General features: G+C 36.5%; 3 protein-coding genes across 3 annotated transcripts; 2 read left to right on the top strand and 1 right to left on the bottom strand.

Annotated features, from left to right (window-relative positions):
• Nucleotides 1-301: 301 nt before the first annotated feature.
• On the top strand, nt 302-1,360 carry LOC120222541 (olfactory receptor 13C2). Its single transcript, XM_039220413.1, has one exon. It carries the CDS (start codon nt 302-304, stop codon nt 1,256-1,258), a length of 957 nt encoding a protein of 318 aa, XP_039076344.1. The 3' UTR covers nt 1,259-1,360.
• Nucleotides 1,361-17,454: 16,094 nt separating this feature from the next.
• Nucleotides 17,455-18,414, top strand: LOC120222540 (olfactory receptor 13F1-like). The gene has a single exon (XM_039220412.1). The coding sequence runs from the start codon at nt 17,455-17,457 to the stop codon at nt 18,412-18,414; it is 960 nt and encodes a 319-aa protein (XP_039076343.1).
• A 5,424-nt stretch (nt 18,415-23,838) lies between these two features.
• On the bottom strand, nt 23,839-24,777 carry LOC120222543 (olfactory receptor 13C7-like). The gene has a single exon (XM_039220414.1). It carries the CDS (start codon nt 24,775-24,777, stop codon nt 23,839-23,841), a length of 939 nt encoding a protein of 312 aa, XP_039076345.1.
• Nucleotides 24,778-26,300: the final 1,523 nt, after the last annotated feature.

The following is a 26,300-nucleotide window of genomic DNA, read 5'->3' as shown; positions in this document are numbered from 1 at the left end:
ATAATTTAGTTTATCTGTAAAATGTGGATTACAATACCGCTATTTAGCACTATGACGAGATTAAGTAAATTACATGATATATTGCATGTAGTTTAAAACATATAGGTTTCCTCTTCCCTGCTTTGGTTCACTTTTGTGCACTTATTTTTTTTTTTCTTTAGTGTTTTCCTTTAAAAATATTTTTCCCTTCTGGAAGTATATGGTACTTGTAAACTGGTACACATTTGAAAGTAATCATAACAAGATACACATTTTGTTTTAACAAATTCTAGTGTCTTACAGGTAGAAGAGAAACAGTACAATGGAATGGGAAAATCAAACCATTCTGGTGGAATTCTTTTTAAAGGGACTTTCTGGCTACCCAAGGCTTGAGCTACTCTTTTTTGTGCTAATCTTAATGATGTATGTTGTCATCCTTCTGGGCAATGGCACCCTTATTGTAATCAGCATCTTGGATTCCCACCTTCACACTCCTATGTACTTCTTCCTGGGGAACCTCTCCTTCCTGGACATCTGCTACACCACCACCTCCATTCCCTCCACACTCGTGAGCTTCCTCTCCGAAAGAAAGACCATCTCCTTCCCTGGCTGTGCCATGCAGATGTTCCTTGGCTTGGCCATGGGGACAACAGAGTGTGTGCTCCTGGGCATGATGGCCTTTGACCGGTATGTGGCTATCTGCAACCCTCTAAGATATCCTGTCATCATGAGCAAGGATTCCTTTGTGCCCATGGCAGCTGGGTCCTGGATCATAGGAGTCATCAACTCTGCAGTACAAACTGCATTTGTAGTACAATTGCCTTTCTGTAGGAATAATGTTATCAATCATTTCTCCTGTGAAATTCTGGCTATCATGAAACTGGCCTGTGCTGACATCTCAGGCAACGAGTTCATCATGCTTGTGGCTACAACACTGTTTATATTGACACCACTGTTTTTAATCATTATCTCTTACACATTAATCATTGTCAGCATCCTCAAAATTCGCTCTTCTGAGGGGAGAAGCAAAGTCTTCTCCACCTGCTCAGCCCATCTGACTGTGGTGATAATATTCTATGGAACCATTCTCTTCATGTACATGAAGCCCAAGTCTAAAGATGCACTTAATTCAGAGGACTTGGATGCTACTGACAAACTGATATCCCTGTTCTATGGGGTTATTACTCCTATGATTAATCCTTTAATCTACAGTCTTAGGAACAAGGATGTAAAGGACGCAGTAAAACACTTATTGAGAAGAAGTGTGTTTAACAAGTAAATGGGAAAGGGACACACAATTTTTATAATCACACTGTGGAAATCAATTAGGGAAACCAAAAAGCAAATAGATAGGTTCTTGCTGCTGTGTCAAATTCGTCTCTCAAAGCTCTCAAGCTCTAAAAAATTTTTTGGTGCAGTGCCTAATGAATATAAGTAAATAAATGTCCGTATTTTAGGAGTCAGTGGTTGTAGTTTGTTTTTATTGTTGAAGAGCCTTATTGTGAGGGCAATCAATAGTTAATAGAGAGATTTCCAGACAGGACAATGTTACACTTGTATTAAAGCCTTTAAAATGCTTTTTGATTCTACTACAAAAACAGACACTCAGATCAATGAAACAAAATAGAGAACCCATAAATGGACCCACAGATATATGGCCAACTAATCTTTGACAAAGAAGGAAAGGATATCCAATGGAATAAAGACAGTCTCTTGAGCAAATGATGCTGGGGAAAACTGGACAGCAACATGCAAAAAAATGAACCTGGACCACTTTCTTATACCATACACAAAAATAAACTCAAAATGGATGAAAGACCTAAACATAAGACAGGAAGCCATCAAAATCCTAGAGGAAAAAGCAGGCAAAAACCTCTTTGACCTCAGCTGCAGCAACTTCTTACTCAGTACATATCCAGAGGCAAGGGAAACAAGAGCAAAAATGAACTATTGGGACCTATTAAAATTAAAAGCTTCTCATGGAGGAGGGCACTTGTTGGGATGAGCACTGGGTGTTATATGGAAACCAACTTGACAATCAACTATGAAAGAATAAAAATAAAAAGCTTCTGCACAGCAAAGGAAGCAATCAGCAAAACCAAAAGCCAACTGACAGAATGGGAGAAGATATTTGCAAACGACATATCAGATAAAGGGTTAGTATCCAAAATCTATAGAGAAGTTATCAAACTCAACACCAAAAAGCAAATAATCCAGTGAAGAAATGGGCAAAAACATGAATAGACACTTCTCCAGTATAAAAATAGTGCTTCTGTGAACATTGGGGATGCATGTTCCCCTTTGAAGCAGCATACCTGTATTCCTTGGATAAATACCTAGTAGTGCAATTGGTGGATCACAGAGTAGTTCTATTTTTAATTTTTTGAGGAACCTCCATACTATTTTCCAGAGTGGCTGCACCAATTTTCATTCCCACCAGCAGTGCAAAAGAGATCTTCTTTCTCCACATCCTCACGAACATCTACTGTTGCCTAAGTTGTTAATGTTAGCCATTATGACAGATGTGAGGTGATATATCATTGTGGTTTTGATTTGTAGTTCCCTGATGATGAGTGATGTTGAGTATTTTTTCATGTGTCTGTTTCTCATCTGGATGTCTTTGGAGAAGTGTCTATTCATATCTTTTGCCCATTTCTTCACTGGATTATTTGGGTTTTTTTGGGTGTTGAGTTTGATAAGTTCTCTATAGATTTTGGTTAGTCCCCAAAAGTTAGTCGTCGTTTGCAAATATCTTCTCCATTCTGTCAGTTGCCTTTTAGTTTTGCTGATTGTTTCCTTCACTGTGCAGAAGCCTTTTATTCAATGAGGTCCCAATAGGTCATTTTTGCTCTTGTTTCCCTTGCCTCCAGATACGTGTTGAGTAAGAAGTTGCTGCAGCCGAAGTCAAAGTGGTTTTTGCCTTCTCTCTCCTCTAGGATTTTGATGGCTTCCTGTCTTATGTTTAGGTCTTTTATCCATTTTGAGTTTATTTTTGTGTATGGTATAAGAAAGTGGTCCAGGTTCATTTTTTTTGCATGTTGCTGTCCAGTTTTCCCAGAACCATTTGCTCAAGAGACTGTCTTTATTCCATTGGATATCCTTTCCTTCTTTGTCAAGATTAGTTGGCCATATATTTGTGCATCCATTTCTGGGTTCTCTATTCTCTTCCATTGATCTGAGTGTCTGTTTTTGTCCAGTACCATATTGTCTTGATGATTACAACTTTGTAATACAGCTTGAAGTCTGGGATTGTGATGCCTCCTGCTTTGGTTTTCTTTTTCAATATTGGTTTGGCTATTCAGGGTCTTTTCTGGTTCCATACAAATTTTAGCATTGTTTGTTCTAGCTCTGTGAAAAATGCTGGTATTATTTTGATAGAGATTGCATTGAATATGTAGATTGCTTTGGTAGTATTGACATTTTAACAATATTTGTCTTCCTATCCAGGAGCATGGAATATTTTTCCACGTTTTTGTGTCTTCTTTAATTTCTTTCATAAGCTTTCTATAGTTTTCAGTGTATAGATTTTTTTGCCTCTTTGGTTAGATTTATTCCTAGGTATTTATGGATTTTGGTGCAATTGCAAATAGGATAAATTGCTTGATTTCTCTTTGTGTTACTTCATTATTGATGTGTAGAAATGCAGCTAATTTCTGTGCATTGATTTTGTATCCTACAACTTTGCTGAATACATGGATCAATTCCAGCAGTTTTTTTTGGTGGAATCTCTTGGGTTTTTGATATAGAATATCATGTCATCTGTGAAGAGTGAAAGTTTGACCTCCTCCTGGCCAGTTTGGATGCCTTTTATTCCTTTGTGTTGTCTGATTGGTGAGGCTAAGACTTCCTATACTATGTTGCGAAGTGGTGGTGAGAGTGGATATCCCTGTCTTGTTCCTGACCTTAGGAAAGCTCTCAGGTTTTCCCCATTGAGGATGATATTAGTATTGGGTCTTTCATATATGGCTTTTATGATCTTGAGGTATGATCCTTCTATTCTTACTTTTGTGAGGGATTCTGTCAAGAAAAGATACTGTATTTTGTCAAATGCTTTCTCTGCGTCTATGAGAGGATCATGTGGTTCTTATCCTTTCTTTTACTGATGTGATGAATCACATTGATTGTTTTGTGGATATTGAACCATCCCTGCATCCCCAGTGTAAATCTCACTCGGTCATGGTGAATAATTCTTTTAATGTATTGTTGGATCTGGTAGGCTAGTATCTTGTTGAGGATTTTTGCATCCGTGACAATCAGGGAAATTGGTCTATAGTTCTCCTTTTTAGTAGGGTCTTTGTCTGGTTTTGGAATCAAAGTAATGCCAGCTTCATAGAAAGAGTTTGGAAGTTTTCCTTCCATTTCTATTTTTTGGAACAGCTTCAAGAGAATAGGTGTTAACTCTTCCTTAAATGTTAGGTAGAATTCCCCTAGAAAGCCATCTGGCCTTGGACTCTTGTTTTTTGGGAGATTTTTTAAATTACTAATTCTATTTCTTTACTGGTTATGGGTCTGTTCTTCCTGTTTCAATTTTGGTAGTTTATATGTTTCTAGGAATTTGTCCATTTCTTCCAGATTGCCCATTTTATTGGCATATAATTGCTCATAATATTCTCTTATTATTGTTTTTATTTCTGCTGTGTTGGTTGTGATCTCTCCGCTTTCATTCTTGATTTTATTTATTCGGGTCCTTTCCTTTATCTTTTTGATCAAACTGGCTAGTGGTTTATCAGTTTTGTTAATTCTTTCAAAGAACAAGCTTCTGGTTTCATTGATCTGTTCTACTGGTTTTTTTTTTTAATTTGTTTTTTGTTTTTTTGTTTCAATAGCATTGATTTCTGCTCTAATATTTATTATTTCCTGTCTTCTGCTGATTTGGGATTTTATTTGCTCTTCTTTTTCCACCTCCTTAAGGTGTAAGGTTAGGTTGTGTATCTGATATCTTTCTTCCTTCTTTAGGAATGCCTCTTGCTATATATTTCCTCTTATGATTGCCTTTGCTGCATCCCAGAGGTTTTGGGCTGTGGTGTTATCATTTTCATTGACTTGCATGTACTCTGTAATTTCCTTTATAACTTCTTGGTTAGCCCATTCATTCTTTAGTAGGATGTTCTTTAGTCTCCAAGTATTTGTTACTCTCCAAATTTTTTTTTTTGTGGTTGGTATCGAGATTCATAGTGCTGTGGTCTGAATATATGCACGGTATGATCTCAGCCATTTTGTACTTGTGGAGGGCTGATTTTTGGCCCAGTATGTGCTCTCTTCTGGAGAACGTTCCATGTGCATTGGAGAAGAATATCCATTCTGCTGCTGTAGGATGAAATGTTCTGAATATATCTATTAAGTCCATCTGGTCCAGTATGTCATTCAAAGCCATTGTTTCCTTGTTGATTTTCTGATTAGATGATCTGTCCATTGCTGTAAGTGTGGTGTTAAAGACCTCTACAATTATGGTATTATTATCAGAGTTTCTTTATGTTTGTGATTAATTGATTTATATATTTGGGTTCTCTCACATTTGGAGCAAAATGGTTATAATTGTTAAGTCTTCTTGGTGGATAGACTCCTTAATTATAATATAATGCCCTTCTTCATCTCTTGTTACAGTCTTTATTTTAACATCTAGATTGTCTAGGTATGACTACTCCAGCTTTCTTTTGTTAACCATTAGCATGATAGATGGTTCTCCATCCCCTTACTTTCAATCTGAAGGTGTCTTGAGGTCTAAAGTTAGTCTCTTATATACGGTTCTATACAGATATAGAGTTTCTGGAGGTGTTCTCTGTCCTTTCTAGTCTTTATTGCTTATGCTCTTTATTAATTATTTTTCATGTCTTCTCCCCTAAGAGAGTCCCCTTTAAAAATTCTTTCAGGACTGGTTTAGTGGTCGCGAACTCCTTTAATTTTGTTTGTCTGGGAAACTTTTAATCTCTCCTTCTATTTTGAATGACAGCCTTTTTGGATAAAGAAATCTGGCTGCATCTTTCTACGATTCAGCACATTGAATATATCCTGCCACTCCTTTCTGGCCTGCGAAGTTTCTGTGGATGGGTCTGCTGTAAACTTGATCTGTCTTCCCTTGTAGGTTAAAGACTTTTTTTCCCCCTTGCTGCTTTTATGATTCTTTCCTTGCCTAAGTGTTTTGTGAATGTGACTATGATATGCTTTGTTGATGGTTGGTTTTTGTAGAATTTAATGGGAGTCCTCTGTGCTTCCTGGATTATGATGTCTGTGTCTTTCCCCAGGTTAGGAAAATTTTCTGCTATGATTTGCTCACATATCCTTCTACCCATTTTTCTATCTCTTCATCTTCTGGGACCCCTAGTATTCTGATATTGTTTCTTTTTAATGAGTCACTGATTTCTCTAATTCTTAAATCGTGCTCTTTTCTCTTTGCTTGCATCTTTTTTTCTGCCTCATTGTTCTCCATAAATTTGTCCTGTTATTGTTGATTCTCTGCTCTGCCTCATCCATCCTTGCCACCATGGCATCCCTTCAAGATTGTAGCTCAGTTATAGCATTTTAAATTTCATCCTGACTAGCTTTTACTTCTTTAATCTCTACAGAAAAGGATTCTAATCTGTTTTCAACTCCAGCTGGTATTCTTATTATCATGATTCTAAATTCTGGTTCAGACATCTTGCTTGTATCTGTGTTGGTTAAGTACCTGGCTGTCATTTCTTCCTGCTCTCTCTTTTGGAGTGAATCCCTTTGTTTCATCATTTTGAAGATAGAAAAGGAATTAATGAGGTAAAAAAAAATTAAACACTAAAATTAAAAAATTAAACACAACACACATACAGAAAAAAATAAAATAAATGATGCTAGATCCTAGGTATGTTTTGTTCTGGGTATTGAAAGTGGCTTAATAGATTAGAAAAAAAAGGGGGGAGGAAATCATTTGAAAATTTGAAAAAATGAGTACACTGAAATAGATTAAAATGAAATGATGGAAGTAAAATAGAATTTGAAGAAATTTACAAAAAAGTAAAAAATATGGTAAAAAATTAAATAAAAATATTTTTAATAAAAATTTAAAATAAAAATAAGTTTTTTCTTTCTGTATTCAAGAAAAAGTAATGAAAAAGAAAAAAAAAAGAAAATTGAATAGATGGACCAGTGAACAGACTGAAATACTATTGAAATTACATCGTTTTCCCCTAGAAGTCAAACTCTGAAGCACTTTATAGTCTGTAAACTAAGCAGGAGGAGAGACTTGTGGTGCTCCTGAAGAGTGAGGCCCAGGTGGGTGAGGCTTAGTGTAATGGCCCCGTTCTCCACTAGATGGCACTGCTTTGCTTATGGGGGTGAGTTGTTGTGATGCTTGTAGATGTGTATTCACATGCGTGGGAGGGATAAAGATGGCGTCACCCAGCTACCCAGTCTCTAGTATTGGAACTCTGTTCTCCCTAATCAGCAATCGTGCACCTGTCCTTTGTCTCTGGCTTCCATCTACTCCCGTCTTTTACACTGTCCTTGACCAAGCTGTCATGTTACCAGGCGGCACCTCCCTCCTGAGTTTTATCTAGATGAGTCTGTGTTTCCCAACCCCTCACTTCTGAGGGCCTGTGACTTTGACCCGTTCTGACCCTCTGTGGGAGGGTCTCACCTGACCACACCCAGAAATGTGCGGGACCTGTTACTGCTGATCCCTAGACACTATGGCTGGGTGCGAGCCTGCCAGAAAAAGTTCATGAGATCGTGTAGCAATAGTGTTTCAGGGATTATGGAAAATCAAAACACATCTGGCACCAGACTTCACCCTTAACGACCTTGTTCCAGCACTAGCAAATGTGATTGTTCTCTGGGGTCTGTCTGGACTTTTGCCTGTGGAGTGTCCACACAGCCTCCACCAAATGTCCTCCCAACAGGGGAACCACCTCTCCTCATGGGGTCCGAGGACTTCTGGACCTCACTCTCCTCCTGGGAATTTTCCCTTCCCCACCAGAGCACCACCAGGTATTGAGGTGTGGGGTTTCAGACTCTGCACTCCCCCTGTTTATAGAGTCTTAATGGAATTTAAACCCTCTCGTTTCTCCTTTCTCCCTTTTTAGTTCAGTCTCTGCATCTGTTTCTTCTTTTCCACCTTTTCTCCAGCTACTTTTGAGAGGGATGCTTCTCCTCTACTCTCCTCCTAACCCTGCCTGTGTCCTCCCCGCGAGCAAAAACAGCTCCCTGCGCTCCATGGCTTCTCTCTCCCCCAGTTCACACCTCTGTGCTGCATACCTGCTGAGTTCTGTGGTCCGGGTTGTACAGATTGTTGTGTTAATCCTCAAATCTGTTTTCTAGCTGTTCAGGATGGTTTAGTGTTGATCTGCCTATATTTCAGGGACGTGAGAGGCAAAAAAACCTTCCATGCTGTTCCACCATCTTGGCTTTTCCTAGATTATGTTTCTTTTTTTAAACAATATACTCTATTTTTTAAAAATTTAAATTAAGTTAATTAACATACAGTGGAGTCTTGACTTCAGGATTAGACCCCAGGGATTCATCACTTATATAGGACATCCAGTGCTCATCCTGAAAAGTGCTGTTTTTAATGCCCATCACCCATTTAACGCATCCTTCCACTCCCCTCCACTCCAACAACCTTCAGTTTATTTTCTGTCTTTAAGTGTCTCTTATGGTTTGCCTCCCTCTCTGTTCTAGTCTTATTTTCCTTCATACTCCCTATGTTTATCTGTTGAGTTTCTCAAATACCTCATATGAGTGAAATCATGTGATAGCTGCCTTTCTCTGACTGACTTATAATACCCTGTAGTTCCTTCCACCATTTTGCAAATGGCAGGACTTCATTCTTTTTGATTGCCAAGTAGTATTCCATTTTATTTATATAACACATATTCTCTATCCATTCATGAGTTGATGGACATATGGACTCTTTCCATAATTTGGCTACTGTTGATAGTGCTGCTATGTACATTGGGTTGCTTGTGTCTCTGTCGAATCAGGTTAAATTTGTAGTAGTGCAATTGCTAGTTCTATATTAATTTTTTGAGGAAACTCTATACTGTTTTCCAGAGTAGCTGCATCAGTTTGCATAGATCCCAACAGTGCAATAGTGCAAAAGGGTTTCCCTTTCTCCACATCCTCACCATCATCTGTGGAGCCTATCTCAATAATCAAGAAATATTCCTAATACACAACTTAATCTTATAACTAATGGAGCTGGAAAAGGACCAGGAAATAAAGCCCAAAGCCAGCAGATTAGAGGAACTAAATGATATAGAATCCAAAAAACAGAACAGATCAATGAAACTAAGAGATGGTTTTTTGAAAGAATAGCTTATGTTTCTTTTAGAATTTAGAAAAACTTTAAGATATTAAATTACTTGGTTTTATTCTTTTGTTTGATTACTTTAGCTTTTTAAACATTGCTTAAAACCGGGGCGCCTGGGTGGCTTAGTCGGTTAAGCGTCCGACTTTCGCTTAGGTCATGATCTCGCGGTTCGTGGGTTCGAGCCCCGCGTCGGGCTCTGTGCTGACTGCCAGCTCAGAGCCTGGAGCCTGTTTCAGAGTCTGTGACTCCCCCTCTCTCTGACCCTCCCCTGCTCATGCTGTCTCTCTCTCTCCTAGAAATAAGTAAAACATTAAAAAAAAAAATTAAAAAAAAAACATTGCTTAAAACCTACATTATTTAATTGTTAATTATTATTTAGATTTTAAAATATGCTTGGTTTTCTATTTTAACCTTTTAATTTTTAAAAAATCTTGTGTTTACTTTTAATTATAAAGTAGAGATTTATTTTGCTCTTATAGTTCAGAAAGAGGCAGCAGTGAGCATTTTATAGCATACCACATCACAATAAAAGGACTGCTTTATTTCATTGTCATTCTAATTCTGTCTATATCTCCTTGAATCTTTTGGCTTTCTTAGTAATAATAGTAGAAAATATTTTCTGAGAATGTCCTTTAAGAAACTTGAGAGAACCCCAAGTTTAGATCCTTCCAAGATCCTATATCTGACTAACTAATGACAACAACAACAAAAAGACCTAACTAAGACCTAAGTGACTTCTTCTTGGAATGGTGTACTTTCTGAAACTATAAGGGGGATAATGTTTTAAATTTCTTCAGTACGTAAAGCTGTTAGGATATACTGAGCCAACCTTTGTCTCAAACCACAAGCTGTCAGCATACCAAGGAGGTCATGAAAGATTTGATTGACAAACCACAGTGGAGGTTTGTATAATAGGTTCACAGCCTGACTTACATCAAATATATTCCTAAGATGGAGTTCTTGAAAATTTCTTTCCAGAATAGTCATATATGTGTGTGTACACACAACACACACACACACACACTCTCCTTTGCATTACTTTCTTTCATCATGATGGTCAGTGAGAAGCTGGGTAGAACTTAGTTTATCCAAAATTAGATTTAAAAAATGGGATGAGAGTTGTATCACTGATTCATGGTTTTATGACTTTGTTAGGTTTAGACTTGGTCATTCTGCAGCTGGCCAAAAAGTGGAACCACCATGTTGCAGATTGGCCCTTCTTTGGAAAATGCTGAGGGAGCAGAGAGACTAGCAATTTTTAAACTTTAATTGGCTTTCTTAGGAGAGAATGATCTACCTTTTAGAGGGAGATAGAATAACTGAAGGGTTACTGAGTGAGTGTGTTAAGAGACCACTGGTTGTGGGTGATCTCTTGTTCCATACCACTATTTATGCTTCAAGGCCAGTCATTTCTGCCTGTTCTTCAGTGTCATCAATGGTGATGTCGTTCTTGGGTCCAGTTTGTTTCATCCCATGCATGGATTTACATTCCCTTCATTCCTCGAACTATAGCTATCTCTGGGCTTCTATTTACTAACAGAAGATTTGAGGAAGATATAAAGGAATGGCAACGTAGAAAAGGAAATAAAAAAAACCCTAATTAGACTTCATATCTCACTGTTCCTAACTTCCACCATGAGCTTTCATAAAGATTCCTTATCACACATCTCTCTCCTTATACTCTTGTCTTCTGTTATGTAATAGGGTTCAATGTGTCTCATTTAATAATTATATCTTAAATTTGCTATCATCCTTAGTCCTAGAGAGGCATGACTACATGAAGCTATTTCTAGACATTGAAAGATATCAGGTTCAGACCAAAGCTTAAGTAGTTGCTGTCTACCAGGGCACAAAGCGTAATGCCTGTTTTTTGTTTGTTTGTTTGTTTCGTTGTGAGTGTGTGTGTTTTGTTTTGTTTGTGGAACATCTTGTGTCTTTGGAACACGATGGCCCTAATAGAACCAACCTTGGAATGGTGACCACATGTCTCATTTGCTCAGAACTAGTCTACTTAACACCAGTTTCCCTAGTGTAATTAGTAATAGTTCTCTCTTTCATTGTCAAATGTCCTAGCTTAGATAACAAGAAAAATTATTTAATGCCTCATAGCTGGAAAGGAACAAAAAGTTATAAAAATAATACTATATTAGGATAAAAAAGTTTAGTGTTATACAGCTACATAGACCAAGGACAATCAACATTTCCTATTTGAATAGACTCCAAGTAAGTCAGATTCTTTCAGTAAATTACAATATTAAAAACTCATGATTTTAACTGAGATTTAAAAATCTGAAACCAGTTTTCATTCTGTCTTGTAAAGAAAGTAACAAAATATCTTGCTAGTCTAAGCCTCCTTACCCTACTTTCCGGACCTTTACGTTTTTACCTTTCATACTGAGATATACAATCCAACTGGAATTAATTAATTAACAATTTCTGAGCAGATATCATACCCTACTGTTTAGGTGTCCTAAATTGTTTTCCACAATTTACTTTGAAGTTTGTTAATTTGCTTTACATTTATTGGACATCAGAGTAACATATTTTTTTACTTATTTTTATTCTCTTCTGTTTTACCTCACTAAAATCATTAGAAATACATTTTAAAGGGTTCCTGGGAGCTCTTTTACTTCTGGTACTAATAAAGTGGACTTTCTATTTGTAATAGTATTTTGGAAGTAGAAATATTTTGTGTCTTCTACAATCTGCTTGTTTGTGTTATAAGAGGAATCTTAATTTTTAAGGAAACTAAAACCTAGTTTTAAATAGTCCTTAGCCATTTTCAGGCACCAATACACTTTTCAAATAAAATTCTCTCATTTACCTTATTTGTCTCAGCTCCTGAATATCACACTATGATAGTACCAGAATTCATAACCAGTACTAAAGTAATGATAAATGATGTAAGTAATGAAAACAAATCTGTCACTATTTATGAATAATGCTCTATGTATGTATAATACTCAAATGTCTACAAATATTGGAATTAAAAAGTGAATAAATATCAGCTATACTTCAATTAAAATTTTTTAAAAAATTACAAAAAGTGAATTTACCAAGATTGCTAAATATAAATTTAGCATAGAAAAATGATTACATACCAACAAAAAGAAAGTAGAAAATAGCATTTAATGCACAATATATAATAGCCTCAAAAATATAAAAATATATGAATAAATCCAATATTGTGCAAGACATTCATACAAGAAAAAAATCAATAAAGCATTATGGAGAGAAATTTAAAAAGACCTAAATTAATGGATTAGAAGAGTCAATAGTATGAAGATGTCATTCTCTCTAAATTGAAATGTAGGTTCAAGGATATCTCAATCAAAATTCCAGCAGATATATTGTGAAAGTTGATAAGCAGACACTAAAATATACAAATGCCAACACCAACCAACCCACCCATTAAGAAGAAATAATTTAGAGGACCAAAATCAAGTCTTATTTTATACAGCTATAGGTAATAATGTAGTATTGGTGCAAGGATAAGAATAGACTAGTGGAACAGTACAAGAGGCTGAAAAGAGATCCAAACATATTTGGTCAATTAGTTTATGTCATATGTGACACTATAGTGCAGTGTGGAAGGGAGCTTTCAATAAAATCACGTTGAGTCAAATAATGTTCACATAGTAAAAAAATAAATCTTGACCTTGCCTGATACCATACACAAAAATTAATTCCAGATGGATTGTATATCTCAGTAAGAAAGGCGAAAACGTAAAGTTTCTGGAAAGGAAGGTACAAGACTTGGACATATCAGGGTATTTTCCTATGGATAAAAATAGGAAAGACAAATGAATGAAATTATGCTGCTTTTAAGAGGGATAAAACCAGGTGAGTCAGTGTTGGATAGGCGAGGAAACCATTTATTGCTACATCAATATTACATTGCTACAATGAAACAGTGTAATAAACAATCATAAAATCTTAGTGCACACCAAAATAAACATTTATTCAAGTCTGTGAGACACCTGGATCCATATGATCTCAACTAGATTATTTTTGTGTCTCAAATCACTGTGAGTTGGCTTGTTTATTGTTTATGGACTCACTCATTTTTTGGGGATTGACTGACTGCTGGCTCATGTAGGGTGGCCTTGGCTGTTGGCAACTGAGGTAACTCAGTTCTGCTTAATGTACATTTTATCCTCCAGTTGGATAACTTGGACATATTTTCATGATAATAGCAGAGATGGAAAAGAGAGGACTAACCTAACTGTGAAAATGCTTTATAAGTCTCTTCTTGCATTATTATATTTATTAATGCTCCAGTGATCAAGTGAAGTCATATATGTAGGGCCTAAGTCAGAGTAGGCAAGCCTAGGAAAGAGTGATTAATTGGGGACATTAATATGATTAATATACCACAACTATATAAGATCACTTAGCTAATTAATAGGCTGAGTTTTAATCCACAAAACTTTAGGTCTAGTACTCATTTCAATGCACTTTTCCTTTAAGGACTATTATACAGTCTTTATAAAATCATAATCATTGTGCTAAAAACTTGTCTTTTCAATGGGCATTTGATAGTAATAAATTATCTGATTGATCAATGCTCTCCCTTTACTTTGTGTCCTTTTAAAAGCCCAGTAAGGATATTTTGTATTCTATTTCTTAGATAACTGAAATATTTGGAGAGATTTTTGAAAATAATTTAAAAAAAATCACTCTTCAAGCTCATGGAACCTGTAAGAAGGCATTTCTATAGTTTTTAATTGCAGTGTTTGCTGTATAAATTGAAGGTAATCTGAAGAAGGAATGCAATAGGCAAATAGTCTCCTACAATTCTGTTTGCACAAAGGCCGCTTAGTAATCAGGTCTTTTATTGGCCCAGATAACTTGAATTCATTAAAAAATTTTTCACCTCATTTTTTCTGGTTCCCAATTAGTAAATGAAACTTGGAGAATCAAACCCTGGAAGAGTAGAAAGTTTCTTAACTTCTTTATGTTTCAGAATCACTGCATTAAATTGTTAAGGGATTTAGAAGGTCCCTAATAACAACAGAAGACTTTAGTAGTCTAGATCCAAGGATAACCCTTTGTAAGTTTTAGAGAGCAGAGCATAGGTGGTAATTTTGAAAGAAAAAGGATCTTTGTCATCATTTTGCTTAAGCAATTATTTTTATATTTTTAACAAAAGCTCTGTATGTTGAGAGTATGTGAATGAAGTAAGATTAGGGTTTATTTTTTTGCAAACCAAGAGCATCCATATCCTTTTTCATTGCAATCTTCTGAATAAAAATACTTCTACATAACCCACTCTAATATAGTTTTCATGGAATATTACCATAATTACAAAATTCAGAGTCTTTTACTTTTTTGAGCACTGTACAAGATTCACAAGAAGGACCATGCTGGAGATCAACTTTAAATATTGAAGCATAGATTAATCAAAAAGGAAGATGCTCATCACGTGTGCTGAGGTAAACGAGAGCAGACATTATCTGTCTCTTTATGTATCCTCTCTCAGATTTATAAAATTTGTTAATGGATCTCAGCTAGGCCACGAGACAGAATAGGAGAACAAATATTTACTTTAAAAAGAAATACTAGTTGATAAGAAAAACATTGAGTCCTGAGTATGGGATAGAAGTTTTTGGTTTTATGCTTTATGATTTTGATTTTCTCATATACCTCAGACAAGTCATTAGATTCCTTCAAGCATCCATGAACTTTAAAATAATAATGTTGGAGTAGAACTCTGATTTGTTCTGGCTCTGACATTTAGAAAGGAAAAGGGAATTTGTTGGAAAACATTTGGTTATCTTAGCACTGGCATCGGGCGTCATTTTAGAGAAAGTATCTCAATAAAATGACTTAGGATAGATAGGTTAAGACTCTTACAAGGGTTGTATGATAAGGGTAAGGAAATGAATGAGGACTCAATCTGCATGAGAAAAATAGAAGACCTCATTATTTTGTTTATGAGGAAAGACCAGACAGTAGTGAAGAAATAAGAGAAAGTGGAAAGGAAGAAGAATAAGATCTAGAGCAGGAAAACTAGGTGCTGAGTGGGGAAAGACCACTAGAAAACCCCTCAATAGAAGTGGTCTGTGCTGATCAAAATGAACTTTAAAGAGCAGAAATCTTTAACAATCCCCTTTCTGGAAATAATCAGTCAAGTGTTTCCTATTCACCTGTGGATTGGGAGTTGAAATTTTACTAGATTATGAAGAAGGTATTGAGTTTTTTTATCTGAGTCAGTGTGAACCAGAACTGGGTTAGCATAGGCAGCTATAGCTCTGAAAAGCAGGGAGACAATGAAATCATAAACTTTTTGTGATGTTCTGAAATATTAGAGAGGCCATGGAATTGGAGTGGTGGAAAGAGAATTTTTAACTAAGTTAATCTAGGAATTGTCATCTTCCTGTATAGATTAGGAAAAAAACAAAACAAAACAATTTCAAAGAGGCCAAGTGATTTGCCTAATTATGCATGCCAGTAAGTAGCATGGTTGGATTTGGAGCTCAGTTCTCATGTTCAGAAGATAGTGGTCTAAAAACCTACAGAGGATGATTGTTTGGGGAACACATCAACCTCTTCTAAGAGTACAAGTGTTTATTGCCTTCCCCACCTAACTCTATATCAAATATTTAAAACTAAGAGCTCGTCATCTTTGTTTCTTAAATGAACTAGTTTCTTTAATGTTACAGATAAGGGTGCAGATCTAAATGAGAAGTTGAGAAATCTTCATGCTTTTATGTTGACACAGAATCCTAGTAAAAATGTACTTATTTGAATATATCAAACACTGTCCATGTTCAAGGCAGTGATGTGTTATTAAAAATCTTGAATGTAAGTTGTAGCTCTCCTAGTATTATGGTGAACAGGATCTTGAGAAGCTCAGTTGTACCAGGGGTGGGAGCAAATGGGAAATGCACATAAGGCTTTAGTTCAGTGTAATATACTTGAGTAACATAAGTATGTACAAAGAACGAAGCTGTACTTGAGAAAGTAGCATACAATTTTGATGACTGGATAAATATTGATGAAAGACAAGATTGGAGTTGGAGAGAAAGGTAACTTCATGTAGATGAACTGTTGGTTAAAGACATAAAAATATAAAATGGCATGGTAAGTATGAGGAATTACAACCTGGTTGTTGTTTCACACCAGATCTGGAGGTAGAGTGTTGGAAGATGAGGCTGGAGAAGTAGACAATGATGAGGATGTGAGGCTTGAGTGCATGTGACTGTTTTTATGTGAACTCCACTTGTAGGACAGTGGCTTTTAAACTTGTCCCTCTATGTGTCTAATTGTGAGATACATCACAAGTATTTTGAATTGCCTTATGAAATCCTTAACTTTGAAAATCAATTTGTTTCTACAAAAGTGTGGGTTCAGAATGATTCCATATTTAAAATGCCTTTTTGAAAATCAGGAAGCACTATAGTGATTGGATGCACATTTATCTTCTATTTATAGTGTACAGCATATCATCTGTTATATTACATAATTGCAGGTTTATGAAAAGCAACTAAATCCTTTCTCCATGTAACATTTTACAATTTTTTTTCCTTTCCCTAGAAAATCTCCCATGGTCCTTAACTCGCTTAGGTATAATGCAATTTTTTAAAGTTTCTATATTCATTTTGAGAGAGAGGGAGAATGTGAGCAGTTGAGGGCTGAGAGAGTGAAGGAATGAGAGAGAATCCCAAGCAGTTTCTGCACTGCCAGTGTAGAGCCTGACATGGGACTTGAAATGAACTTGTGCAGGGCTTAGACTCAGGAACCATGGAATCATGAGTTGAGCCAAAACCAGTTGGATGCTCAACCACTGAGCCACCCACTTGCCCCAGGTCTAATGCCTTTTTTGATTAAATTAAATCTCACAGTGTCTCAATGACCAGTGTTCTTAACATAGAGTTAGGATTCTTACCCTCTGTGTTCTCATGGTAACCTAGGGTGTATTTATATCATGTTATTGTATTTATTTGTTTCCTTGACTGTGTGATATTTTATGGTGAGCTGCTCAAGAGTAGCTTTTTATGTAATTCAAGGAGATCTTTGGTGACTTGTAGTATATTCAACAAATGAATGGATGAATGAATGCATAATATGCTATTGCTAGAATAATCCTCCTTGTACCCTAAGAAATCCCCTTGAAAGATGGTAGAATTTAATTTATATATATAAATATAATTTATATTTTTATTCACTACTACAGATAAACAACAAGGTATAAAATGGTCAAGACGAACTGGACAGTCATTTACAATTTTATTTTCCTTGGATTTTCTCATTATCCCAAAGTTGAGGTCATCATATCTGTGCTGTGCTTGCTGATGTACCTGATCACCCTGCTGGGTAATATCATTCTGATCTCCATCACCATCCTGGATTCCCACCTACATAAACCCATGTACTTCTTCCTCAGCAACCTCTCCTTTTTAGATATCTGGTACACCTCCTCTGCTCTCACTCCAATGCTGACAAACTTTGTTTCAGGGAAAAACACCATCTCATTCTCAGGATGTGCCGCTCAGATGTACTTTTCTCTTGCCATGGGCTCCACTGAGTGTGTGCTCTTGTCCACGATGGCGTATGACTGGTATGTGGCCATCTGCAACCCCCTGAGATACCCCATCATTATGAACAAGAGGGTTTGTGTGCAGATTGCAGCTGGTTCCTGGATGACAGGCTGCCTCACCGCCCTGGTGGAAACAGTATCTGTGCTGCAGCTGTCTCTCTGTGGAAACTGCACCATCAATCACTTCACCTGTGAAATCCTGGCTGTCTTAAACCTAGTTTGTGTGGATACTTCCAGGGTGCAGTTAATCATGCTGGTGATCAGCGTACTTCTTCTTCCTCTGCCGATGCTCCTCATTTGTATCTCTTATGCATTCATTCTCTCCAACATCCTGAGAATCAGCTCAGTGGATGGTGGAAGCAAAGCCTTTTCAACGTGCGCAGCCCACCTGACCGTGGTGGTTTTGTTCTATGGGACAGCTCTCTCCATGTACCTGAAGCCCTCAGCTGTAGATTCACAGGAAATAGATAAATTTATGGCTTTGGTATATGTTGGATTAACCCCCATGTTGAATCCTATCATTTATAGCTTACGGAACAAAGAGGTAAAAGCAGCTGTGAAAAAATTGCTGATTAGGAACTCTCTTTGTGCTTTTTTAACCCCCAGTAGCAAATAATACCAACAAACATAAATCTAAGGGAGGTTTTAGTGGTCATTACACACCAGAACATTGGGATAACAGGGAAAGATACTCATTTTATAAGATAAGATGGGGCACGTTCAGGGTGATATGGCTGTAGACCACTCATTTAAAATAAGATGTGTGATATCCTAAGTTTTCTCCTTGACTGACTGCTGAAATTCTAATATAGACATATCTTATACAAGCATATCTGAAATCTTATACAAATAGGGCTCATGGTGACAAATTTCAATTTTTGTGTTGAGTTATAGAGTGTAAGTATAACTTTAAACATTAAGTTAATGTAGTTAGTATTCAAAATTAGTTACATGTAATATACAGATGTAATAACTATAGCGACTTTTTAGCTAATTTATTATTAACCTCTGTTTTTGTCTGAATTGTGTCCCTCCAAAACTCATGTTTAAGCTCTAATTCCCCAGTACTTCAGAATGTATCTACATTTGGAGATAAGGCCTTTAACGGGGTGATTAAGTTAAAATGAGGCTATCAGTGTTGGTCCTCATACAATCGGAGTTATGTCATTTTAAGAAAAAAATTAGAGACACATGAGTACTCTAGCGTTCCTCACACACAGATAAAGGACATAGCAAGAAAACAGCCCTCTGCAAACCAGGAGAGGCTTCAGAAGAAATTAAATGTGCCTGCACTTTAATCTTGGACTTCTAACCTCCAGAACTATGAGCAAGTCAATTTCTGTTTTTTAAGCGATCCAAACTGTGCTATTTTGTTATGGCATTGTTAGGAAACTACATCTTTTTCAGCATTGCTAAATTTAATGGAGGTAATTGCATATTCTACAAAGTGCGACTATGTTTTACATGTGTGGAAATATTTGTGCCTGCAGATAGATATGTGTGATGTGAATGTCCATATATAAATGGGAAGGTCTGCACATATATATATCGAATATAAATAGAGTAGAGGAGGGCCATTCTCGAACAAAAATATTTCAGAGGGTTTATCAGGTTGTTGATGGTCTTAGAGTGATGACATTATGTTGTAAATTCAAAGAAGCTGTAGGATGTTTCAGTGAAACTACAAGTACCCTCCCATTTTTATTGTGCTTTCCTCTGACACCTAGATGCTTTAATCCAAGGGTATAAATAAAGCCTGAAGCATTTAGAAACAAAATATATATTTATATTATAGAATAGTTAGTACTCCAATCCTACTAAAATGGTGTGAAAGGTTGAAATACATGAAATATCTTATTATATAAACCACAATACACAAAGAATTTAAAAATGTATGCTCATCAGCATTTGTAACATTTGTATGTCCTTTCTGGACCAGATGACTAAATGTACGGTCAGTGTGCAAAACTCATTTGCTGTTTATCATGAAGTTGTAACCAGAGTCAATAAAATTGTTGTGATGGCTTGGATCCAGAAAGCAATGGAATGAAGAAGATAGGATGCATATAAGAATTACAGGGTTGTAGGGCTGGATTTGATTTCTCAGATATAAATTAACAGTCCATTGGTCTAAGAACTCTCTGATGCAGCCATTGATTGGATGAGAGTAGATGCCTAAGGATGATGACTTCACAAAGATAGGTATGTAAGTTCATTGACTAATTGGCTGTGCATTGATGGTTAGACTTACAGGTGAAGAGAGATTTATGAAATCTGGGTGAGATATCAGGTCTAAAGCTATACATACATTGGGAAGCCTTTTGCACAGAGATGGAAATTGAGCCCTAGGTGTGGATGATGTTGTCTAGTGAGAAACTTAGTACAATTGCCTATAAAATGGTTGGCTATAGGGGTGCTTGGGTGGCTCAGTAGGTTAAGTGTCTGACTTTGGCTCAGGTCATGATCTTATGTTCTGGGAGTTCAAGTGCCACATCGAACTCTGTGCTGACAGCTCAGAGCCTGGGGCCTGCTTCAGATTTTGTGTCTCCCTCTCTCTTTGCCCCTCCTCCACTCACACTCTGTCTCTCTGTCTCTCTCAAAAATCATAAACATTAAAATTTATAAAAAAATAAAATGGTTGGCTATATTTTCCTGTTACTGGTTAGAGCTGTGATAAATGTAAAAGAATAGTACACATGAGATCCTGAGTAAATTATCCAAAGAATACAAAAATGCTGATTTGAAGAGGCACATGCATCCCATTGTTTTTAGCAGTGCTATCAATAATAGCCAAATTATGAAAAATTCCAAATGTCCACCAACTGAGGAATGGATAAAGAAGAGTGTGGTATACATATACAATGGAATATTACTCAGTGATCAGAGGAATGAAATCTTGCCATTTGCAACATGTTTAGAACTAAAGTATTTTATGCTAAGTGAAATAAGTTAGACTGATAAAGGCAAATATCATATGATTTCACCTATATGTAGAATTTAAGAAACAAAATAGATGAACATCAGGGAAGAGAGGAAAAAATAAGATAAAAAGAAGAGGAGACAAACTGTAAGAGACTCTGAAATACATAGAACAAGAGGAGAGGTAGATGTGGGTTGGGCTCAATGGGTAATGGGCATTAAGGAGGGCACTTCCTGTAATGAGTACTGGGTGTTATATGTAAGTGATGAATCACTAAATTCTCCTGAAACCAATACTACACTATATGATAGCTAACTTGAATTTAAACAAAAAAAAATACAATTTTTTTGATTCTATATAATCTGAGTGATCTTAGGCAATTTCTTTTTCTTAATATTTATTTCTTTATTTTGAGAGAGGGAGAGTGTGCACATACCTGCAAGCAGGGGAGGGGCAGAGAAACAGTGAGAGAGAGAATCTCAAACAGGCTCTGTCCTGATCCCCCACCCCCTCCAACACACACAATCTGGAGCTTGATCCCATGAACAGTGAGATCATGTCCTGAGCCAAAATCAAGAGTTGGACCTGTAAATCAACAAGTTATCGAGGCTCCCCAATCTTAGACAATTTCTTAAACATCTGAATCTAATTTCCTTATTTATAAAATGGGATTTTTAAAAAAAAATTTTTAAATGTTTATTTTTGAGGGGGGGAGGAAGGCCAGAGGGAGAGGGAGACAGAATCTGACACAGGCTCCAGGCTGTGAGTTGTCAGCACAGAGCCTGACACAGGGCTGGAACCTAAGAACTGTGAGATCATGACCTGAGCCGAAGCCGGACACTCAACCAAATGAGCAAATGAGTCATAATTTATTTAATATATTTATAATAACTATTTAAAAATTCATATTTGATAATTCTCAAAGACTTGACAATTATCACTTTAAGGGTCAATTTTTTATCTTATTTTCTGACTAGATTCTTGCTCCAGTTATTTCAATTTACCTATGATTTCAAATATATTCAGCAATATCTATGAGTGTGTTACACACCTAGACCTATCATTCTGGTAGTTTTTAGGAATATAAGCATAATATGCCCCAAGTTATCCCTCTTTCTCTTTCACTCTCTGACTGTCTGAGCTGAGTCATTTCTGGTGTGGGCATCCTCTTGATTCTACTGGATTATGACAACCTGAACTGGGTTATGACAGCCTGAACTGGGCCTCTCTTTCATGTTGACATTTTACTTATTCCATCAGGCCCCCAAACACCCTGCTGTTAGAACAAGCAGGGATTCCCTCCTGAACTCTGTTGGGTTGTTGAAACCTTTGCTGCGTGACCCTTGAGCAGAAGAACTGCTCTCCTCATCCAGCTCAGGTGGTGGCACTATACCAGGCAGCTCACCTGTGTATAAACCAATGTTATGATATCACATTAAAAAATAAAACTACAGTTATTATTCACTAGCAATTTCAGGGGGATTTTTTGAAAGAAAATATTTAAAATAAAACTATTGTTTCTGAGAGACTGAAATTGTCAGTATTCCTAAGGATTTATACAATTGATATATTTTTCTCCAGCAATTGCTTATTACAGAATAATTATACACTGATATGATTTTTGCCTACCCAGCCCAAATGACCTCATCAGTATATTTTTCAATCAAATGTATCAGTCTACATTTAAAATTAGCTGATATTTTACCCAAAGCTTTTGGATAAATTCTTTAGTCAATGAAATAATACATAATTTCAAGTTCTCTTATCTCCTTTATTATATCATACTTGGACTATATTTTACTATTCTTTAAAAATGCTTATTCAGTAGTTAATTACTGCCTATTGTTTAAATTTATATGACATTAGACTTCATACAGAAAACAATGAGTTCTGCTATTGGGTAGATTTCAAAAATGAACAAATGATTATAGTATAAAAGGAAAATAGCCATAACAGAGATAAAGTCCAGGGCAGCATCAAGGAGGGAATAAGTAAGCTAGCAATCTTTGGAAGGATTTGTAGAAGATCCAACACTTGAAGTGTGTTTAATGTGATCACTAGGCTGTTATCATAGAAAGAGAAATGGTATGATGGGGATGAAGTGGCATATGCTATTGCCTTTAGGTGTCCAAGAACATGATATAATTGGAGAAGTATTACTGAATGTAGCATAGCATGTGCAAACATGAGAGACACATGAGTCAGGAAAGAAGGGGAAAGATGTACCTAAAAAATTAGATTGGGGCCAGGTCAAGACCTTGGGTAAAACAAAAATCGGTAATAAACATACAAACAGAAAAACTCAAGTAGTTCTCTCGAAGGGGAACTGAAAAATACGTGTTTTACTTGCTCTGTAGACATACATACAGATGGCCCATACATTAAAATGGTTTGACTTAGAATATTTCGACTTCATGATGATGTGAAAATGATATGTATTCAGTAGAAACCATACTTTAAAATTTGAATTGTGGTCTTTTCCTTGGCTAGTCACATGTGGTATGGTAATTTCTTGTTATGCTAAACAGTGGCAGTGGCCCCAGCTTCCAGTCTGAGCCACATGATCATGAAAGTAAACAACTGATATACTCACAATCATCCTGTCCCCATACACCATTCTGTTTTTCAGTTTCAGTACAGTACTCAAAAAGTTATATGAAGTATACAACACTTTATCACAAACAGGCTTTGTATGAGATGGGTTTGACTAATGAGAGGCTAATGTAACTTTTCTGAGCATGTTCAAGGTAGGTGAAGCTAAACTCTGATATTCAGTAAATTAGGTGTATTTAATGTATTTGTGACTTAATGATATTTTAAACTTTAATGGGTTTATTGGGACAAACCCTATCAGTTGAATAAGATCTGTACTGGATTTTCTTGGAAGAGTTTAATTTCATTTTTTCTTATTTCTTAAAGTTTGCTCACTTCTTATACTAGTAGTGTCTACATTTTTATGTCATTTTCATTAAATGGTAAAGTTATTGTCTTGAAATTTCTTTCCAAATCCTAAATTCTGTGATTTGATATACCCTCTTTATTCCTTTTCTTTTCTTTTTTAAACCTTTTGCTTCAAATCCCTGAGCTTATTTTGTGCATGAACTCAAAGATTTAAGTTTTTCATCCTTTTCTCCAGAACCAATGTCTACTCATCAATTTTCTCATAGCCCCAAGCACCTCTGTGTTCCTCAGGCTGTAGATGATAGGATTGAGCATGGGAGTGACTACTCCATAAAACAGAGTAATCAGTTTGTCAAATGTAGAGTCTTTGGACTTTGGCTTCATATAGGTGAAGAGGATTGTCCCGTAAAACAAGGTCACTACTGTTAGGTGGGCTGAACATGTAGAAAAGGCCTTTTTCCTTCCTTCTGCTGAATTGATTCTTAGTACAGTAGATAGGATGAAAATGTAGGAGATACAAATTAACAATAATGGAGAAAACAAAAATATTACATTGCCTATCATTATAGCAATCTCATTCAAGGAAATATCTGCACAAGCCAGCTTGACAAAGGCCAATATTTCACAAACAAATTGATTAATGACATTTTTCCCACAGAAGGGCAACCGTATTGCAAGGATAGTTTCTGTCAGTGAGTTGAGAAAGCCCAGTCCCCAGGAGAGAGCTGCCATCTGAATACAAAGTGCCTTGCTCATGATGATGGGGTATCTCAGAGGGTTACAGATGGCCACGTAACGGTCATATGCCATCACTGCTAGGAGCACGCACTCTGTGGACCCCATGGTATAGGAGACAGACATCTGAACAACACATCTAGTGAAGGAGATGGTTTTTTCCTGTGATAGGAAGTGTATCAACACTGAGGGAATAAAGGAGGTTGTGTAACAAATGTCTAGGAAGGAAAGATTCCCGAGGAAGAAGTACATGGGGGTATGGAGGCGGGGATCCAGGAGAGTGAGTAGGATCAAGGTTCTGTTCCCCAGCAGGATCACCAGGTACATCATCAAGCACATCACGAAAAGGAGTTTTTCCGCTTTGGGGTACTCAGAAAGTCCCTGTAGAACGAACTCAATCTCCGTCCAATTCGTCCTGTCCATTTTACTTTGTTATACCTGGAATAATGCCGAAGAGAAAACTGCATGTGAGCATAACATGTCAGTACACATTACCACGTGCGGTAAGAGATCACAGGAGGAGGGGCACTAAGTGTGTTCACACTAGCTGGAGTGGTGCTAACAGCTCTGATTTTAGCTTTTTGAATTTCTCTTCTGGCTCATAAGGGAAGGGATTGAAGACATGTAATAATCACATTCACAACTAAATAAACATATAGGCATTTTTACTCCATTTCCTGAGATTGTGATACACAGTTTCTGAGGCAGGAAAGAACAATTTGGATCTTAACAAACATCTCTTATTTCCTATTCTTTGGACCCACAGACTCCACTTTGAGTATCATAATTTTGGAGAGAATGCGCTTAATCTGTTAAAAATAACCATGTATTTGATTTTATTTCATGTCAGTCATTAACAATACCATTGGTTTCTGGTTTTATAGTTTACAAATGTATTCACGTTATATTACTCATTTTTTTCATAACTATACTCTCTGAGGAAAGTGTAATTCATAGAGGTAAAATGTGTATAAAAACACTGTGAGTGAACCATTATTCCAATCTTCATTTTCTGATTTTATATCACCTGCTCTTTTTATTTATTTTTATTTTATTCATTTTTAGAGAGATTGCTAATAGTGGAGTAGCAAAGAGAGGGGGAGATGGGGATGCAAAGTGGGCCCTGACCTGACAACAGAGAGCCAAATATGAGGCTCAAACCCAGGAGCCAGAAAATCATGACCTGAGCCGACATGAGATGCTTAGCAATGTGAGCCACATGAGCACCTGCCCTTTTTAAACAACACACTATTGTCCTCTCCTTATGTGAATTGTCTAAGGAGCAGGAATCAGACCTCTTTTAAATAATGTTCTCCAGATGATCCTATTGTTCAATGTGGAAGAACTCCATCTGTCTAGTGGAGTGCCTCCAAATTTTAGTATACAGACAAATCATATGGAAATTTGTAAAGGATTCTAAATCAGTGGGTCTGAATTGGATTCTAAGATCTGAATTTATTAACATGTTCCCAGATGGTGCTGCTGCTGTCTCCAAAACTCACATGAATTGCAAGGCCTTTTAGACCATTTCTTTCCAATGCTATTGCAGAGTGCCACTAGTGCCTCCACTGTATGTAGGACTGTAATTGAATGGTAGACAATGCAAACCTGAACATTCTGTGAGACTTGGAGTTGAGACATCTGTGTGAGTATATTGCAATCGGTTTTATATTCTTTAGATTTTAGATATACAAACAACCAAACTACATACAGGAGAGCCTGTTTTTTCTTTCTGTCCATATTAAAGTCCTTTCTCTTCCATTCACTGAATTTGCGATTAGGGTCAATATTTTCCAAAAAAGGTATTTGAGGTCACCTCAGTCATCTGAGTTGTGCATCTTAGAGCATTGAGCTAATAACTTTAATGTGAAAATAACTGAAGAGTAGATATTAGAACCTGAGCTTTTTTTTTTATAGTACATAGATCAAAGAACACAATTTTGAAA

This window comes from Hyaena hyaena, unplaced genomic scaffold (assembly GCF_003009895.1).
Source record: "Hyaena hyaena isolate Hyena2069 unplaced genomic scaffold, ASM300989v1 scaffold_888, whole genome shotgun sequence".
In the NCBI taxonomy this organism is placed as follows: Eukaryota; Metazoa; Chordata; class Mammalia; order Carnivora; family Hyaenidae; genus Hyaena; species Hyaena hyaena.
The sequence above is the reverse complement of the archived record's forward strand: the minus strand, read 5'-3'. Positions and strand labels throughout refer to the sequence as shown.

Coding starts and splice junctions, on each gene's coding strand:
- LOC120222541 (XM_039220413.1), top strand. CDS start 302: ATGGAATGGGAAAATCAAACCATTCTGGTGGAATTCTTTTTAAAGGGA.
- LOC120222540 (XM_039220412.1), top strand. CDS start 17,455: ATGGTCAAGACGAACTGGACAGTCATTTACAATTTTATTTTCCTTGGA.
- LOC120222543 (XM_039220414.1), bottom strand. CDS start 24,777: ATGGACAGGACGAATTGGACGGAGATTGAGTTCGTTCTACAGGGACTT.